This window comes from Talpa europaea (assembly GCF_964194135.1).
Source record: "Talpa europaea genome assembly, chromosome: 7".
Taxonomy (NCBI): Eukaryota; Metazoa; Chordata; class Mammalia; order Eulipotyphla; family Talpidae; genus Talpa; species Talpa europaea.
The window spans coordinates 92,443,842-92,464,366 of NC_140074.1; the positions used below are offsets into that span (position 1 = coordinate 92,443,842).

The window sequence follows — 20,525 nt, forward strand, 5'->3', positions numbered from 1 at the left end:
TTTTGATGAGCCCCAAGAAGTGTTAACTAGGCTCTACCTCTGCCTCTAGAATGCAGTTTCTGGAAAGGAAATCGAAGAACACCAGCCAAAAGTATAAGCAGCCCCCCAAAGAATTGCTCCCACCCAATTCTGTCGGTTCTTGCCTAGGAATTCCTACAAGTTCCATGGTACTCACCAAGGACCTGCCTTTGGTGTAGCCCTTGGAAAACCTAGAGCACTGACCCTCCTTGCTTGCGTTTCCAGTGTCCACCAACTCCAGCTTTCTCCAGCGCCTCATAATGGGTACATTCTGACTTCCCAACAACTCTATGCTTACACACTTGACTTCTTGGGTTCAACTTTGTTGACTGAGACTGTCATAATAATGTTACCTTTCCTAGTCTCCCCTCCCCAATTTACTCCTTTTAGGGTCTGACATTAGTATCATTTCCTCTGCTGGACCAGCAGCTCTGCTCCAAATTAGTTTTGGTACTGGCAGCAAACAAGGAACAAAATGACCACTGACAGTCAGATAGTTAGGAGGCCTGGGACCCTAGAGATGAGCACAAGTGAGAAATATCACCCAAGCTTTATTTCAGGTTAAGGAGTCTCTCACAAACACCCCCACAGGGGGTAAGTCTTTCATTCTTTCTGCCCCTGCCACAAAGGCAGAAGCCAGGTGCTCCAGGCTATCTGTCAATGACAGCCAGAGACAAAATAGCAACACACCCATGATTTGCCTGTTCCCACAATTTCCCCAAGGGAGGTTGGCACTAGAATATGAAGGAGTAGCAGTTTGGGAATCCAGGGATCTGGGGTCTTGGTTCAATCACAGAGAAGGTAAAGGTCATGACAAGGGGGCCAAGGCCTCAAAGTTTCCAGCAGGGCAGGAAGAACTTTCAGGCCAATGTTGCAGTTCAGGTTAGGAGGAGGAATCAAAGGCCCTCAGGGAGTGGGAGTGCTTGGGCTCCTCGATAGAGAGGCATGACAGTCGGATCCTGGGATTCACACGTGTCAGCAAAGGGAGCTCCCCACACTGGAATCGTTGCAGCCGAGGAGGTTCTGAGACGGGAAGAGAGGAGAACACATATCTTATACATATGGTTTTTAGTCCCCATCAGTCATTGTCCGCCCCAACTCCAGAAATCCTCTATCCATCTCTCAATCTTCTGCTTGGGATCTAGCTATCTATCCCCTACCCTGCCAATCCTTACCTAGAGGTATGATGTTGGAGGGTTTCTTCTCAAGCTCAAAAGAAAGTACAATAGGGCGAAGAACAGAGGAGCTAGTACAAAGTGTCTGGAGCAAAAAGGTCAAGGATTCATCAATCCTGGCTGTGGACTAGAAAGGAAAATTCAGGATTAATCAGAATTCAAATTCTAAAATCCTCATTTAAAACCTCAGGAGGGCCTCCCCTGGCGGCGTAGTGGTTGAACGCTGGGTTGTGAAGCTGCCCACAGCCTCTGCAGCACTACTTAGTTCCCTGGCCGCCAGCGAGGGTCCCACATGGTGCGACAGACCTCTCCTGCCGCCTGCTGCTCCCCTCAGCAGTGTATTTTGTCAAGGCTGCCTGTTCTGTTCCCCACTCTGGCTCTGTGAATTCTCTCACCCTCCCGCGCTTCTGACTGTACCCAGTGCATGTATAAATAAACAAACAAATAAATAAATAAATAAATAAAACCTCAGGAATCTGAGCTCCCACCTCCCAGGCATGTCTCACCTTAAGTTGGGCTCCAGGCCCTGTAAATTGCAAAGCCACTCTCCCAGGCCCTCGGACAAACTCTAGGAGGGCGGTCCACTCACTAGGACACAGACCAAGTGCTGCTGCCACATGATGATTCCTACAGGTCACTGCAGCTTCAGCAGTCCCATCCTCTACCAGGAGTCTGGGGAAGAAACAGGAACTCCAGAGCAAACCCAAGTGGCCAGTCACCTGGACCTGATATACCTCCCTCCCCACCATTTCTAGTCTTTAGCACATTTCACCTCCAGTCACTCATCCAAAAACATTAAGCAATTCCCACAAGCCAGGAATTATACTAGCTCATGGACAGCGAACAGAGATGTGTAACAGGAAAGTAAATGGTGTAATGGGCGTCCACCTTGCGCTCTCACCTGATGCTGGCCTGGCTTATAGATGCCTGAGTGGGGCAAATAGGGCTCTGACGAGTACACCTTCCCTGGGATGAAGAAAGTGGTTAGGAAAAATCCTCTTGGTCCCATCACATCCTTCTGGCGCCCCTGCACCCAGCTCGGTGTCCCCTCCCCATACCTGGGGGCAGAGGCTGGTACAATGAGCACACACCCAGAGGAGCTGAAGGCTAAAGACAGAAACAATATGGCAAGATGTGGTGGCCCGGAATGGGGCTCGGTCACCCTGTAGAAGTTCAGCCAGGTAAACGTGGGGCAGCGGAGCACTAGAGAGAGAGAGAGAGAGAGGTAGGTCAAGAAACAGCCAGCAAGCAGAGTTCTGAAAGCAGGGTGTGTCTGGAAGGACTTAACAATCATAGGGATGCAGACCACAGTAGGCTCTCCAAGAAGACCTGTGGCCCACATTTTGATTCCTGATCTCTGATTGTCATCAAGTATTTCTCAGGCTTGAACAACAAAGATGCTGGCCAAGAAAGATATTTTAGACTGAAAAGCCTTAAAGAACATAAAACACTAAATCCTTTTGGGTAAAATGAGCAAAGGAAATTCTTCTCACTCAATACATTCTATTGGAATTCGAGAAACTGTAGTTACAGCAATAACTCCAGAGCCAGGAACATGCATGGGATGCAGATGCATCCCATGGATGTGAAGTTTAAAGATCAGGGACACTGACCTGACTGTGGTTTCTGGGGGAAAACTCAGGACTTGCACATAAGAGGATGACCGGAAACAATAGTAAATATTTTGGGACCTGCAAGTAGAGGAGGAAGAGTAAAAATAAGTCAATTTAAGGTAGGAGCTGTATCTCAGGCTTGGTGACTCCTTCTTAGGGATGGACTCTGGTTTTGGTTCTGGTTCTATGAAAGCAGAGGGAAGAATTGGTCTGGAACATCTCATGAAGGTAGAGGGCACAAATGTCAGACTAACATATCAGAGGTAATATCAAAAAGGTGTTACTGCAGCACAATTAAGTAGGGGTGAGCAGTTAAGAGAACCACGTCAGTAGGAAGAGGAAGCAAGGCAAGCTACTTTACCTGGAAACCCTTTTTTCTAGTTGGCTGAAGTAGACTCGGGCTCCTGGGAGGAGTCCTAGTAAGGAAGATAAGTGTGGGTCTTCAACATATATGTCCAAGTAAGGGGGGAAATTACATTCAGCAGTTTCCAGAGCAACAGTTAGCTTCATACACCTTCTGATGGCCACAGTGCTCCCTAGAGTAGAAGGGGAGCGTTCAGTGATATTTGTCTAGACCACAAAGTCCCATCACTCTATTTCATACCATCCCCCGCAGAGGTGACATTACCAGACTGCATCCAGAGAGATGGCGCACACAGTGTTCGTGACAAAATTTCAGCTGACAAAGACACCAAGGAATCAGTGACACTGGAGGGTCAGAAAAATAAAGTGAAGAAAAAGTGAGGTTGGAGGTATAGAAAGCAGAAAATGGAGAGACAGAAAAGGGAGCTAAAGTATCGCTAGAACATCAATTACAAAGTCATAAAAAAAACTGTGCTGTCAAATTACACACTGAAGTAACACAGCTTATGGGCAAAACAATTATGGCAGATCACTCACAACCTAAACAACTTAGTAACCAGAAGTGTATCAGTAGAATTACATCTCCACTTGCATTTATACCTATAATCTCAGTCAGCCCAGTCCATTTGCAGTTTTTTTTTTTTTTTTAAAGATTTATTTATTTTTATACAAGAGCTGGGGTACAGGCCAGAGGTGCAGGAGGGTGAGAGGACCCACCAGTGGCAGAGCAGGGAGACGACAGAAATACATTGCTGAGGTAGCAGCGGGTGCGACAGGAGATCTGCCTGCCATGTGGGATGCTCCCTGTTGGGCTGGGATTGAACCCGCACTGCAGAAGCTGCAGAGAGCTTCACAGTGGGGCACTTAACCCGCTGCGCCACCAGGGAGGCCCCATTTGCAGTTTTATACGCTGGGACTTACGTCCTCTCCTTCATATCACAGGTTCTTGAAACATCTGTTTCATAAAAATCACACACACAATTCAGTAAGGCTTTTTGTTTTTGTATAGGGGGACGTATCTCTGCAGCTCCTTCATTTGCACACAGCCACCCCAAAAAGTTTTTGTGAGGAAAGTATAGTCATTTTTGAAGACACAAGCCAGCAACTTCTTGAACTAAAGGATAGTCCTTTGCCATAAATTTTGTTTTTGTCCTTACATTTGTTTTTTTCTTGTATTCTTTTATTGCTATAGCTTTTCCATTAATTGTAAGAAAGCTTGCAAGTGATCATTTCAAAATTGTAATATGCTGAAGGAAACCACAACTTCCACCTTACACTGACATCATTCATTCCTCTAGAGGCTGAATCACATTATAGAAGCACTGTGTAACCACAGCGGAGGGAAAGGGCAGCCTGAATAGCTGGAGAAGCTGGTGGACATTTACTTGCCACTGAGCAGGTCGGTCAGCGAGGATTCAGGCAATGCCTTGTTGACACCAGGTACAGCTGGGATGTCCTGGGAGCTCTCAAGTTCAAAGGTCCACTCATTCTGGATAGTGAGACAATGTGCACAGCCAGCCAAGTCCAGAGGACGCTGTGATATGTGAGATGACCTGTCCTTCTCAAACAACTGTGGTGTCTGCAAGGAATAGGAAGATGACTGTCTCTAAGTCTGTCCTGGTTCAGAGGGGAGGTTCATGAAATACTATGAACCAATTAGTTCTCTTTCTGGACCAGGTAAAGGAAGTGATCTAGATACAGGTAGGCCTTCATTTTGACCTGAATTTACCCTGCTTCTAGGAGATCCAGAGTGACTAGTTACTGGTACTCCCTCTCTAGACCCCAAGCCAAAAAGAGTTTTCTGAGAAGGGTATGATGTAATGGGGCACTCACAGGAGGGCCAGGAGCCACAAGCCGGTATACTTGCCCTGGATGCAAGAACTCAAACCAGCGGACGGAGGAGCCAAGGAAAAGAAGAAGAACCTGCAAGGGAAGGAGAGCAGTGTGCTCGCGTCCCACAAAGGAGCTGGGATAGGAAGTCAAAGCCTGGGTCCCTGCAGTCCCAGTTTACCTTTTGATCTTTGTTATCATCTCCTTTGGGCTCAGGTGGGCCCCATCCAGTACCTTCCTTCCTCTGGGTGCCCCCAAGCCAGCTCCCTGATACATGGAAACTGAGAGTGGGTTTGGGCACCTCTGGACTGGATCCAGGGGGGTCACACATGTTCCTCTTCATCAGAGCCTCCTTGTGGGAGAGCAAGAATAGACGACTCTGTCCTATGTGGGAATCCTGGAGAGTGGGCTCTGTCTGAGGAGGCGTTGAAAAGGTAGCTGAGTGAAGGAAAAGTCTGGGCACAGGCAGGATCAAGGCATCAGCCAGAAAGAACTGTACGTAGACTCTGTTGGGAGACATCAGGACATTGGATGCTGTGGTGTTTCACTATCTGCACTAGGCCCGTCCTCTGCCCCTCAGAGCCACGACCCCAAGTCAACCTGGCCTTCTGCTCCTGGATGAAGTCTGTCATGCTCAGCTCCTTCCAGGAAGGGAAGTTGCATCTCACATTCCTCTCTATGACCAATTGGAACTTTTCTACCCGCACCAGGCAGCCTAAAAGAAGAAAGTTTTCTATTTTGGCAAGAAGAGGAAAAATGCACAGTGAAGCAGACTAACCTACCCAACCTCGGCCAAAGCTGCTCCCCCAACACAAAGCGGAGACCCAGACCTAACGCCCACCTTGGAGGGATGCCTCCAAGGGAGAAATCATTCTATATGCATGTCCAGTCCTGCCCATCCTCCTACACTGAAAGGTCTTGATTCTTTCTCACAAATCCCAAAAATGCCTGTTCCCAGACCCAAGGAACTTTCCTTTCCAGGGTTTCCCTGAGTCCAAATACATCATTATTTTTCTGAACTAAGAATGAAGGGAAAATGGGAGGTGTCATCTTGGTGTGCTTATTAGGAGCTATGGTGAGAGAAATGAGTTTTGGAAATTGTAGTTCTGGGTAGGGAGTCTCTTGTTCCTTTTCTCTACCTGCCAATACCAATCTCCCAAACTTCTCCCAAAACTATGCCATTACAGCATCTCTAGAAAAATCCAGCAGGTGCTTCCTCCCAAATCTCTTCCCTCTGACCCCCCCCTTTCTGAGAACTTCTATCCTACCACCATCTTTCCTCCACCTCTGAACTCCAAACCTATGAGCCGGGGATCACAGAGGGGTTGCGAGTGCTTGGCCAGGAGTAGGCAGGGGAGGGAACCACTTTGGTCTCGAAGTTGCAGACAACCTTTACGAGATGAAGCCACTAGAACCCCAAGTAAGACCTGCAAGGAAATGAAGGTTGTTATCAAGTAGTTATTAAACAAATACTGAAAATATACATTGTGCCAGGCACTGTATTACGTTAGATATAAAGTGAACAAAAAAAGACATAGTCAATGACTTTAAAGAACTATATATATTCAACCAAGAAAACAGATGTGAAAAAACACAGATGTTTACATATGTAGTAGTGGGAGGAAAGTATGCAAACAGAGGTCAGAGGCAGGAGGTCAAGTAGGACCTCAGAGGATATAATAAGGCATTTGTGCACTAGGAGAAACAAGAAAAGAATTTAAAGCTAGAGTTTTGAGATCCAAGTTATATTTTGCCTCACTCTTTCTAGTTACTGCAGGAAGAATTAATCAGACAGGTCAAGAAGAGATGGAGCAACTGAATTAGGTTAGTAAAGTCAAAATGACAAGAAATGCTAATGATCATGGCAGTGAGGGTGGCAATAAGAGGAAGACCCTTGAGCCATGCTGGAGGCCCCTTACCCGGGTTGGCTGAAAGTCACAGGGCAGTAGTCGGAGCCAGGACCAGGTCAGACGCTGATTTAGCTGGCAACTAGTCAGGTGATAAGCCTCTGGCAGGGGCAGAAGGGTCTTAGGGTCAAAGGTGTCCTGGGCCCTGCACTGCCCTTCCTCTTTCACGGTGGCCAGGGTGGGGAAAGAACAGGGACTCTGCAGTGGAGCATACTGTAAGGGAGAGAAATGAGATTGTATGTCCCCTAGTGCATTAGCTCTGATAGCCACCTTTCCCCACATCCTCCTACCTTCTGGAGTGGACAGTGATGTGGCTCTTCAAGGATTTCGTTGTGTGCACTCCGACTGGGACTGCAGGAGGGAGCTAGACCATCCAGGATAGGAGCCAGGAGCTGCAGTGCCAGATTGGGGTTTCCAGGCAAGGAATGGGCCAGGAATTGTCGGTGTCTCAGCACATGAGGGCACAGCCTTGGCCAGGGAAAGAAACCAAGTCACTTTCCCCAAAAACTCTCTCTCTGCCAGCATCCTGCTTCCCTTACAGAGGAGTGTTCTACTCCTTCCTCCCACCAACCCCCAGCCTCTCAGACCTTCATCCTCCTCACTTGCAAGTTAGCTCCTCCAGGGCCTTGGTGGCCCACAGGTAGAGGGGAAGTCCTAACTGATGTTCCCATGACAGCTGCTTATACAGGGAGGCCCCGTGGCCTTGGTGGCAAGACTGAGTCTCAGGCTTCTGGTGTGAGAAGGCCCGAAGCAGCACAGCACCACGGAAACAGGGGGCTAGCACTGGTCTTGTTATCCCTCCACCAAGTGACTGGAGGAGGTGAACATCCTGGAGCTGGGGGAAAACAGGAAAAGTGAAAAAGCAGAGGCGAAGCCCCTGAATCAGGCAGTGTTGACTGCAGCTCTCCACTGCCTGGGTTCCATGAAAACACAATTTCTTCATTATTTCCTTCTGCTTTCCATGGCTCACTTTCTGGCACAACCCACTCTCCCTGCAGTAATCCATCATCTCCTATGAGTTCCGCTCAGTCTTTCTGTGAACCAGAAGGCTCCTGGCTAGAATGATTTAGTACTCATCAGGCTACTATGATTGTCCCAGCCCAAATCCGTGCTTCGGCCCCAGGGCCTCCTCCTCTAGTCAGAAGGCCTTCTGTGAAGGAGATGCTCTAGCCTTATCCATCTTCCCAGTGCTGCAGACCCTACTCTTTCCTGATCCGAGATCATACTCAGGCCATGCTTAAGAAAAGTAAGCAAACCCCGCCCTCAACACACACTTATTTTTATAGCTTTACTATTGAGGTGCCCACCCTGTTTTCATTTTAAAAGACCATTCCACGAAAGTAAAAAAAGCTGCTAAGGGGGCCTCTTTTTGTCATCAGCTCTGATCCCTCACCTACCTCAAGACGGACTCCTGGTCGCACCACCCGCCTAAGGTCAGGGAATTGCTGCTGGTAGGCCAGACAGAGCCCCAGCTGTGTGTCCAGCTCATAGTAGCCAGCAGGCTCATTCAGCACACCAGTTACCATCCCCTGCAGAAGCCAAATGTCCAGTTGATACCTATTTCCTTCCTCTCTGGAGACCCACATTTCCTACCCACCAAGCTTTAGGATTGCTTCCTTATGCTCACCGTATATGATAAGAGTATGGAATCGCGCGTGAGGCCTTTTTGTCCCTTCCTGTTTTGGGAGTTGTCTGGCATAGGAAGTGGCTTGGAATTAGCCTCCAAGAGGGGTTCATCCAGCTCTAGGTCCAGCTCATACACACACTCTGGTTTCAGTTGCAACAGACGAGAGGTGGAACTGGTCATCCAAACGTGGCAACGGTGACCACAGATCTTGGCTACTCGTAGCGCTGTCAGCACATAGGCCCTACCAGGCCTAAGGGCTCGGTGCCACACCAGCTGGGCAGGGACCTGGCTTGTACAGATCAAGCAACATGGAACTTGAGATGCTTTTCATGATGCTGCCTCTGCCAGAGTCCCCTTCCAGACTCTAGTTGTCTTAGAGGTGAGTGGGATGTGGTAACACACATGTAAGAGGTGTGTATCTATACCTTGACTCATATACAATGTTGTAAACCAATGAAATTTAAAAAACACAAAAATACATATGTAACATATTATTTCTATATGAGCAAAATAAATGAATCAGTTAAATAAAACAAAAATGTTTAGATAAAAAACCAAGCTAGTGGCTACTAGGTGGGAAGGGGAGTGGTGGCTAAATTAGGCAAAAGGGGTCAATGGGGGTCTCCCTGGTGGTGCAGGGGGTTAAGACGCAACCTATGGGTCTGTGCAACCTATGGGGCTGTCCACTGCCTCTGCAGTGCAAGTTCGATCCCCGGTTGGCCGGGGAGCAACCCACATGGCACAGCGGACCTCTCATGGCTGGCCCACTGCTCCCCTCAGCAGTGTGCTTCGGTCAATCTGTCTGTTCTATTCCCTGCTCTGTCTCTGGTGAGTCCTCTCACCCCCCACACCTCTGGCCAGTACCCCAGCTCTTGTATGCATACATTTTTTTTTAAAAAAAAGGTGGGGGTCAATGGTATGGTTAAGGATAGAAGTGGACATTCAGTGGCAAACTTAATGTAATATATATGGACACTGATTTATAATAATGTGCATTTGAAGTTTATATAGTGTTATAATGCAATGCTACTTCAAAAAACAAATGCAAAAAAATCCAAAACAATAAGAGTTTTAACACGCCTTTTACACTCCAGGTCCCTGAATTTACCCTAATCCTCACCTGCACAATGATGGACACATGGCTGCCAGCTTGGGATGATGCACCAAGAGATAGGACGAAGTAAGTTTTCTTTTTACTTTTCACAAGAGCACTCAATCGAACCAGTGTCCCAGCCAAGTTTGGCTGCACAACTTTGAGCTTGCTTCTAAAGGAAGAAAAAGAGGAGGGGGAAAATTCACTTTCATTTCTTTTCTACACCCTTCCCTTCAGCTGTAAACCTATGGGCCTTCCTAGTGGTGCAAAGGGTTAAGTCTCAGCACAATGAAGCTATCAGCAGCCACTGCAGCATGAGTTCGATCCCCAGCCAGGGAGCTACCCACATGGCACAGTAGACCTCTCCCTCTTGCCGGCTGCTTCCCTCAGCAGTGTATTTCAGTAGATCTACCTGTTCTGCTCCCCACTCTGTCTCTGGTGAATCCTCTCACACCCCCTCCCCCCACGATGCCTTTGGACTATACCCCAGTTCTTGTATGCATAAATAAAATAAATCTTAAAAAAAGAATAATCTAGTCATGATTTAAAATGTCATAGCTCGGGCCTCCCAGGTGGCGCAGCGGTTGAGTGCGGGGTTGCGAAGCTGCCCGCAGCCTCTGCAGTGCAGGTTCAAATCCCCGGCTGCTCCCCGGCCACCGGAGGAGGGTCCCACATGGCACGCAGACCTCTCCTGCTGCCCGCTGCTCCCCTCAGCAGTGTACTTCGGTCCTTCTGCCTGCTCTGCTCCCCGCTCTGGCTCTGGTGAATTCTCTCACACTCCCGCGCTTCTGACTGTACCCACTGCTTGTATAAATAAATAACTAAATCTTAAATAAATAAATAAATAAAATGTCATAGCTCAGAGCAATTATTTTAAAAATCCTCAGACTCTGCCCATCTTTGGATAAGGCATACTTCCCTTGAAGACACTGCTGTTAACATCTGGAGAGGACCCATCATTCCCATGATTTGGAACAATCCATATACATCACTCTCAATACCTTTCTTTTCTTCATTCCACTGACCCATCATCATCCTCCCAGTTTCAGGGTGCTCCCTCTTTCCCAGAGGGAAGAATTACCTGTGCCTGAGCAGGTGAGAAGCATTCTCTGGGTAGATAACTGGGAGAGGGGAAGGAAAGGCAGGATTGATGGTCAAGGGAAACACTGGCACAGGAGCACCCCAGAGCTCCAAATGCCCTTCCCCTGAAGAATTCCACTTGGCAGGAGGGAGGTAACTCCAAACGGGGAACAGAAAAAGATGGTCCAGCCAAGAAAGATCCAGGTCTATGAGCTGGAAAAGACCAAGAGCAGGGGTTAAACAGGAGCCTAGTAACCCAATAACTTCCTTCCACCCTGTTCCCTCAGAGATTTAATTGTCTCACTCCCTAGACACCATTCTTGTTAGGATATGAGGTAAAGGATCCTTCCCCTCCCTGTTCCTGCTCACCTCACAGCCCAGGATACCCGTGTTATCTCTCACATAGAGGCCTCCATTTTTGTACTCTTTTCCCAAATCCCCTGGTCGGTCTGTTAGCGTTCCTAAAAGTAACAGTCGTTCTTGAGGCAGGGGGGTTCCACTTGGTACAGCGTCTTGGGCCCATGTTTTATATGTACTGCTGCTCCAGGACAGGTGGCTATAGCACGGGAGGTGCTGATGGGTCTTCAGGTCCTGAACTGAGACAAAGCTGCAGAATGATGGGAGCAGAGGTCCTGTAAAGTCATGTCCAACCTAGGAAGTTACCCTCACTCCAACAAGTCCCCCCAGGATCCCAAAGAAAGGTTGATGGAGAACACAAGATTAAGATAGTTTGACTGACCAAAGGGGAAAAATCTTGGGGCTAAGAGTTTAAGAAAATGAGGATAGAGCCTGGATCTAGAGACTGGGTAGTACCTAGGGAAAGCAAGAAGAAAGTCTGTGCTGTATCATACTCTGAACAAGAGTTACCACAGAGCAGAAACCCAGAGAAATGAAGTAGGACTTCAAGAGCAACCTGAGAAGACAAATGTGGCAACAGCACTTTATAGCTACTTTTATTTATTTTATTTATTTATTTATTTATACAAGCACTGGGTACAGTCAGAAGCGCAGGAGGGTGAGAGAATTCATCAGAGCCAGAGCAGGGAGAAGAGCAGGCAGAAGGACCGAGGTACACTGCGGAGGGGAGCAGCGGGCGGCAGGAGAGGTCTGCGCGCCATGCGGGACCCTCCTCCTGTGGCCGGGGAGCAGCCGGGGATCGAACCGGCGCGCAGCTTCGCAACCCAGCGCTCAACCGCTGCGCCACTACTTTTACAGCTCCCTTGACAGCATCTCAGGTGTTAGTTCCACAGGAAATTCCAAGGAGCCACTTGCACATCCTGCCTAACGGCTCAACCTCATGGCCCCGGCCAGGTTTCCTTCCTAGTCTATAATATCACAGTACTAGAGACTGGCTGGGAAGCTGAGGCTGAGATGAGAGTTGATATTAAGAACTCCCAAATTCCAACAGCTATTTGAGAGCAATCATTCTTTTTTTTTCTTTAAATGTTTGTAAGTTCTTATCTCTACAAATGTATATTATCACACCACACACCACCAAAGCCCAAATATTGAGTCCCCCTCCCCCCTTTGTACCCATCCCCTCACCTTCCCTTTATGGCAATCTCAGGTCTACAATCAGATTTCAAGGGCCTGGGGCCTCCTTGGTGGCCCAGGGGTTAAGTCTCAGTGTTATCACCACTAAGACTTGAGCTCAATCCCCAGCCAGGGAGCTAACCCACATATGGCGCAGCAGACCTCTCCTGTCTTACCCACTGCTTCCCACTCTCTCTGGTGAATCCTCTCACCTCCTGTACCTCTGGCCTACACCCCGGTTCTTCTATGCAGAAATAAATAAATAATATCTTCAAGGGTTTCTTTCTGCCTGTCTCTTTACTTTGTTTTGTTTCTTTTTAAAAGATTTATTTATTCATGCATATAAGAACTGGGGTAAAGGACAGAGGTGTGTGTGTGTGAGGGGGGATGGGGGTGAGAGGATTCACCAGAGACAGAGTGGGGAACAGAACAGGCAGATCGACAGAAATACGCTGCTGAGGGGCGCAGTGGGTGAGAAAGGAGAGGTCTGCTGCGCCATGTAGGTAGAGTACAAGAAGGAAAAGTTTGTGATGTTTTGTCACTGTATCCTGATTGTTTTCCACTCCAAAAACATGGGAATGCAAGTGTGTGGGGTAATGGTATTACAAAGATCAAACTCATGCCAGGGATTGAACTCATGCTGTAGTGGCTGCGGATAGCTTCATAGGTTGCGTCTTGACCCCTTGCACCATGAGGGAGGCCCTGTCCCTTTACTTTGTTTCTTTATGTTCCATATCATCAAAATTATTCATTATTTGTCCTTCTCCTTCAAGATCAGCCATTCTTAAGCAAAGTGTTGCAACACTGCTATGTCACAGTCAATTGGGGGTGTATTATAGAAAACTTAATCAAAGTTGTGACAGGCTCATATCTTTGTAATACCATTACTCCACACACTTGCATTCCCATGTTTTTGGGGTGGAAAACAATCTGGATACAGTGACAAAACACCACAACTTTTCCTCCTTGTGCTCAACTTGAATCACACAGGAGTACTCACAGTGGGAATCTGCTCTAGATGGTCCATTTCCCTTTCATATTTGCCTTTTTTGCCCAAATGGCTTTGGAGAAGATAAAAGGCAAAGACAGAAACTAACATGTGTTGAATCCCTGCTATACACATACTATGTTGGGGCCATTCATGCTCCACACTACACTGAATCTTCACCAAAATCCCCCGTTAATACCACTGAGGAAACAGAGCAGCTTAGGTATACAATGGCATAGATGATAAAGCCAGGTATATCTTACTCGGAAGTTCACGTTCTTTCTCCATGTTTCCCTACTTCTGTAAAGGTCCAGGAAAAGAGCAACAGGAGAGAGTTGTATCTTTATTTTAGAAACCTTCAGAATAGAAAACGGGTCAAGATAGGGGTCATTATCCCCCAGATTCTTTGGGATTTGGGGCAGGAAACAGAAAGCGATAACCTCAAATTCTTTGCATTTGTCATTGCTTTTCAACTTTCAAGTGCCTGGCACGCAGCAAGCCCTCAATGGAAAATGGAAGTGAATAAGACTGTCAAATAATTTCTATTTTACTCTCATCCACCATTCTTTATAAATGCCTCACATCTACACATTTGCTATTTTACATTTATCTTGAAGAACACTTTATAAAAGATTCCTAGTTTCCTAAACATAGTTGATATGCCATTTTTCAATTATTCTATGCTGCCATAATTTTAAGAGATCTGAATGTTCCTTTAATCAAACTGCAACCACTGAGGCCACTAGACACATACTCAGCTATGGAAGCTTCTAATTCCACTGCAATACAGGTTTCATGGAAATCACAATTTCTTCAATTATGACTAGTTGATAAGTAGTTCTCTCCAGGGCTTTCCCAATGCTAGCTGGATCGTTTTCGCAGGAGATCTCATCCTACGTTTAAATTTTTTTTTTTTAAAGATTTATTTATTTCAAGCACTGGATACAGTCAGAAGCGCAGGAGGGTGAAAGAATCCGCCAGAGGGCCTTCCCGGTGGCGCAGCGGTTGAGCGCTGGGTTGCGAAGCTGCCCGCGGCCTCTGCGGCGCCGGTTCGATCCCCGGCTGCTCCCCGGCCACAGGAGGAGGGTCCCGCATGGCGTGCAGACCTCTCCTGCCTCTCCTCTCTCCTGCCGCCCACTGCTCCCCTCAGCAGTGTACTTCAGTCCTTCTGCCTGCTCTGCTCCCAGCTCTGGCTCTGGTGAATTCTCTCACCCTCCCGCGCTTCTGACTATACCCAGTGCTTGTATAAACAAAAAACAAACAAATAAATAAATAAAATAAAAAAAAAAACCATGCCTCTATAAAAAAAATTAAAAAATTAAAAAAAAAATTAAAAAAAAAAAAAAAAGAATCCACCAGAGCAGAACAGGCAGACTGAGGAAATACACTGCTGAGGGGAGCAGTGGGCACAGCAGGAGAGGTCTGCGCGCCATGTGGGACCGTCGCTGGCAGCCGGGCAACGAACCGACAGCTGGGCACTGAACCAGCGCTGCAGAGGCTGCGGGCAGCTTAGCAGCCCACAGCTCAACCTCTGCGCGAAGGGGAGGCCCTATCCTATGTTTAAATTTTAACAATGTATTTAATTTTAAGAGTTCTGAACTTGGACAAGACTTGTTGGAAAAGAAAGGAAAAACAGTCCAATGGGGTAAAAAGCACCTGGGAAGAGTGCACTGGGGAAATTACTTTGGAATTAAGATATCATTTAATACCTATGTAAAAGAAAAAAAAATTTTTCAACAAAGTAAACACCAAATTTGGAAAAGATTCATAATATACATGTATGCTCCTATTTGCATCAATGGGTACAGCTCCATGGCACTGGCAGCATGGCTAGTGAGGTATGTGCATACTCAGTGAGGTTAAAGTTCCCTTCAGGGACAGTGATCTAGAGGACAGGAAGGAGAGAACTGGAACAGGAGTGAGCAGATAGGGAAGTCACTAAATCTGTAACATTTTAACAACTTTTTATAAAATAGAAATTGAGGGCCTCCCTGGTGGCAGCAATTGAGCGCTGGGCTGTGAAGCTGCCCGCACCCTCTGCAGCGCCAGTTCAATCCCCGGCAGACTGCAAGGGTCCTACATGGCTCGCAGACCTCTCCTGCCGCCCGCTGCTCCCCTCAGCAGTGTACTTCAGTCCTTCTGCCTGCTCTGCTCCCTGCTCTGACTCTGGTGAATTCTCTCACCCTCGCTTCTGACTGTACCCAGTGCTTGTATAAATAAATAAATAAATCTTAAAAAATTTTTGAAACAAATATAGAAAGATGTTACAATTTTTAAAAGTCAAGCAGTTTAGTTCAATTGACTGGTCCCAGATAAGACTCCAAATGAAAGAAGTAGTGTGCTGATTTATATGCTGGTAGACCAGCACTTTTAGTTTCCATTAGTCTAAGGATGAAAAAATGACACAGCATTTTGCTGGTGATGTTTTGGATAACAGAGTACAATTAAGCTGTCTTCTCACCAAAGACTGCTTGCCTGTACTAGCTGAGGCAGATTGCCAGGCTGACTGAAGGGTTTCCCAAACTGCCATAAGCACGGGTGCCAGAGGGAAAGCATCCTGTGCTGAAATACGTTTGGGAAATGACAAATTAAACAAAGCTAAACAATGCTAAGTACAATAGGTCAGAAAGTGAAAGACAGACACTGGATGGTCTCACTTTACCTGTGGTATAAAAATAACCAAAAAACATACATTGATAAAGCAGAGCAAAAACAATTCTTAGACTCTGGGAAAAATATACTGGTTACCAGAGGGAACAGGGGCGAGAGAGGAGGGGGCAGGGGAAGGAAGGGGACAGGGCACTGACACAGGAAACTTGGTAGAGGATGAGTGAAGCCTGAGCACATATGGAGGTATAAAAATATCAACTCCAAAGTAATATTTATCTAAATGACTAATTAATAAAAAATTAAAAAAAAAAGCTAAACAGATTTGTACTTTTTTTACTTTTTAAATGATAAACAGTGATATGTATATTCATATAATAGGATACCATAGAGTAGTTAAAATAAGTTATTAATATGAATAAATCTCAGAAACATAATGTTAAATACAAAAAGCAGACAGCAGAGGATCTGTATGGTGTGGCACCATTTATATAAAGTGTGAAGGTATGCAAAATTCTGTGGATTGCTTAGGGGTTGATGCATGTGCTGTAAAAATAGACATTCACAGGAATAATACAGCCCATATTTAAAATAGTGGTCACTTTATGAGAAGTAAAAAGGCTGTTTTTTGTAGGAATTTTTCAGAGCCTTTAATATGTTTATGAGTCTCATGACTCTCCTAAAGCAGTTAATCAGATCCAATGTCTCTCAAACTTATTTGGTTAGGGAACCCTTTTCTTGTGGTACTTTAACAAAATCACTCAGAACAGTTTAGGAAATGGAAATGCAGGTGGGGGGGGGTGGTCTTCAGAAGACCTTAGACTCGTGTCTTCTTAAACTTGGTCTGATCTCTGTATTTAGTTTCCTAATATACAAAATGATGATATATCAATCTGTCCCCACTTTGAGGGTTCATTTCCCAAATTTTCTATCTTCCCTTCTTCCTCTCTCTCCCTTTCCTTTCCTCTAAATTTGACTCAAGCCAATTTAGAATTATAGGAAAAGGAAAGTAGCTTAATGGAGAATGGGATAGTTTGGCAGAAAAAGGTTGTGGTTAGACCACATTTTTCTCCCCTTAGCTTGTATCCTCTCATTCTACTCATTTCTCCCCCTTTAAACCGTAAGTCCTTCCTTTTAAATTCCAAATATTTAACGACACCCCTCCACCCCACACACACCACTCCTTACCTGTAGCTAAGGGGCAATGCAAAACCTTGCTTATTTCCCTGGGACAACCAGACAGTCTTCACACAGTCAATTACTAATTGAGTCAACTGGACATTAGGCTCCTTGCCAGGTGGACACAGGGTCTCTTGGATGAAGGTCTGGGCAGTCTCAAGCCAGGCTTCCTCCTGAGGAAAATGAACCTAGTGAAAATATTTTCATGATCACCCTACCCTACAAGGAATCTTGGGGAAGAAAAAAAAGCAACTGAGGGGGGTAGGGGTTGGAAATAAGAGGGCATGTAAATGAAGGTGATAAAGGAGTTTAGAATTTGGAGAAATCTTGAAGTCTTTAGTCCAGTCATACAGCCACCTTAGTCAGACATCCAGCTTTGGTCTTATCACTTTCTAACAAACCTGCACCAACCTGAAACATGCTCACCTAAAATATATATTGTACTTCTCTATGAACCCTTCTCTGACCACCCAGTCAAAATGCCACTTCTTTTTTGGAGCTCCCACAGCACTCTGCACATATGCTTGTTAAGTTTTGCTTAAAATATGAATTCATGGACCTTATCTACCAAATTTGAATCCAGGGAGGAGTGAGCGATCCAAAAGACAGCATTTGCTATTTAAAAAAATATTTGTCTAGTTCTTCTGCACCCATCCCCCCATCAGAGGTGCGGGGGTGAGAGGATTCACCAGAGACAGAGTGGGGAGCAGAATAGGTGGATTCAGAAGACAGCATATTAAATAATCTTCTCAGATTAATGTGACTATAGGATGACATCTGAAAACACGACACACTTTCCCCTTAATAACCTCATGAATTGGATGTCTTAATTAGATATTGTTTTCTAAGTCTCTAACTGGGATCTCTCCCTTGGGTTCTAATTATATTCATCTGTCTACCAGATTCTCCAACTGGTCAATCTACAAGTGCCACATAGGCCTGACACAGCTTTTCATAAAACCCAATCCTTTTCCAAAGTTCACTAACAGCAAATAGCACCCCCAACCAAATAGCTATACCCCGAAACCCCATGTGCTCCTTATCTCCTTCTTTTCCCCAAGTCCTTTAGATTCTATTTTCTTAATAATTTTTTTACTCTGTCTTCACCTTTGGAACCTCAACACTGCTGTCATTGTCAGATCACAATCATCTCTCAATACGTTAAACCAGTCTTCTGATAATCTCTAATCCACTCTCTACACTGCTTCCTCAGAGACAATTCAAATTTCACCCAATCACTCTTCTGCATGAAATCTTCCAATAACTCCCAATTATCCTTAGGTTAAAATCTCTGCTTAGTAAAACTTGTAAGTCGAGGCCCCCTCAAACCCCCTCCCCCCACTTTGAGTTTTTCAGACACCGGCCTCTATTTCTACCTCTTGATTAGTTTTTTGCATCCATCTTGAATCCTCTTTCAGCACTTTTTTGCCTTGCTAACTCCTATGCATATTTCGGGTCTTAGAAGCTTTTCCTAATCATCAATTATCCTTTTCCCCTACAGCTGCGTCAGAGGGTCTACCCCAGGAACTCAACGCTCCAGTGTTTGCCATCAGTCCGCTTCTCGTTTCCCAATGGGCTTGAAGCCTACAGAGTGGCTGGAGAAGTGTTTACGGTTCACGGAGAGAGTCGCAGAAGTAGCGGTAGGACGAAAGGTGGCAGTGTCGCCCGGACACTGCCAGCGAAGCCAGGGAGGCAAAAAGACAAGGTAGAGGGGACCAGAACAGAAAGAAAATTCGGGACAGACAAGATAAAAAGGACAGGGTAGGAAAACAGCACTCACGGAGCCAAGCTGCTGAGGCCGGTAAGCAGCCATGGGGCGCCCGAGGCTCCGCCCCCGAGGAACCCGGGACAGTCGCCCGCGCGAGTGCTCACGGGAGGATCGCGACGTCATCGGTGGGGGGCGCCTCCGCTTCTTCCCGCCACCGGCATCATCCGGTCGCCATTCTCTGTCACCCTGGTCTACCTTCCCAGTGCTATTCGGTCGGGTATCCTTGGAATGGTGTGGGGTGCTAGGGGGAAAAGGATGTCCTAAAGCTAATTCCATACAGGCTTCGTGGACTCCACCCCCACCCCAGGCCAAAGCCAAAGACACTGGGAACTCCAAATCCCATCCCCACCCAAGGGTAGGTGGTTGGGACCTGAGGGTGGGGTTAAGCAGCCAGGTTGATATAGAGCCAGACACGTGGGCTGGGGGGGGGGGTTCCCCATTTTGGCTCTCCATCAGCTCGCAGCGTCCGGCCAGCTCTGAGAGTGACTTTGGGTTTCCAGGTCGGCGGATCGGGTAGGACGCATTAAAGACTTTATTTCCCTATTTTCTCCCTGAGTTGTACATTTTCCTTATTTCTTTTTCTCTTGTAAATAAACCTTTTATTAATCTTTTGTGTGTGCCTGTAGTGGAGTATTAAGTCCCTTGTAAGCGCGGGTGAGGACCCACAGCCAGGCAACCCGTTCAATATCAGGACTGCCCTATAACAGCGGGACTTCAGGAATTCAAATACAGTGGGCCTGCTTGGTAACTCCTAAGCAACTTTCGGAGCTACTTGATCTTGTTACGCGAGAGAAGTATTTCTTCCTTAATACAACCAGAACATTCTGTCATATTTAGGTTATGGCCTTAGTTAATTGCTTTAATTATTTAACTCTTCTCCCACTTAACTGTCAGTACCTATGTTACCGGACTCTGGGTTCTTGAGCTCACTGAAAAGTAGACATAATAGAGACTAATCCTGTAGGTACCAAGGAAGAACTTAGTAAATCTTGTGCAGTTCAGCATAAGAGAGTCAGCATCAGAGACAGGGTCTGTATGCTGCTCCCTGAGGAGCAGGTGGAGGCTCTATTTAAGCAGTTTTAACCCAGTATAATTAAAGGGCTAACATTCTTTGTTTTTTTATAATAAATTTTATTTTTATATTCCCCATACAATTGCAACCCCCCCATTCTGACCCCAATCCTTCCCCTCCCGCCCCCCACCCCCCAAAAAGTGTCTCTGGTTCATAGTTTTTTGTTGATTTTGATTTTCACTTTCTTATAGTTATTCATTTTCCTGGTCCCTTATTTAAGTTTTCTAGATTCCTGCTATGAGTGAGACCATCCGGTATTTTTCTTTTTGGCTTATTTCACTGAGCATGATCCCTTCCAGTGCCATCCATGTTGCTGCAAATTGCATGTGTTTATCTTTTTTGAATGCTGAGTAATATTCCATGGTATATATGTACCACATCTTCTTGATCCAGTCATCTATTTTTGGGCATTTGGGCTGTAACATTCTTTGTTTACTCTTCTTTCCATGAAGTCATTCCATCTCAAACATGTGAGTTCCTTGTGCCTGTGATCTCTTCATGATGGATTCCATATTCACTTTAAAGGTTGTTAGCCTAAAGAGTTGTGTTAGTGTGAAACTTTATTTCATCTAAAGTATGCACTGGGGAGAGGTTCCTTCTTAAAGATAGGGATTCACAGTGTGGGTAGATGACCTTGTCTTGCATCATCAGGGAAGAAAATGCTACTTTCTA

General features: G+C 46.1%; 1 protein-coding gene and 1 pseudogene across 2 annotated transcripts in view; both read right to left on the reverse strand.

Annotated features, from left to right (window-relative positions):
• Window positions 1-20,525, reverse strand: part of LOC311173822 (large ribosomal subunit protein eL27-like) — a 754,061-nt pseudogene that overhangs the window by 590,223 nt on the left and 143,313 nt on the right. The gene's annotated exons all lie outside the window — the stretch shown is intronic.
• On the reverse strand, window positions 683-18,904 carry CTC1 (CST telomere replication complex component 1; the record flags this gene model as incomplete). Its single annotated transcript, XM_084236242.1, has 23 exons — window positions 683-1,041; window positions 1,194-1,320; window positions 1,700-1,865; window positions 2,095-2,159; window positions 2,252-2,396; window positions 2,807-2,884; window positions 3,168-3,342; window positions 3,435-3,514; window positions 4,555-4,748; window positions 5,003-5,092; window positions 5,181-5,505; window positions 5,600-5,714; window positions 6,300-6,426; window positions 6,919-7,119; window positions 7,197-7,374; window positions 7,509-7,741; window positions 8,304-8,435; window positions 8,534-8,818; window positions 9,654-9,798; window positions 10,708-10,919; window positions 11,076-11,313; window positions 17,023-17,186; window positions 18,794-18,904. 23 exons carry the CDS (start codon window positions 18,902-18,904, stop codon window positions 902-904), a joined length of 3,726 nt encoding a protein of 1,241 aa, XP_084092368.1. The 3' UTR covers window positions 683-901.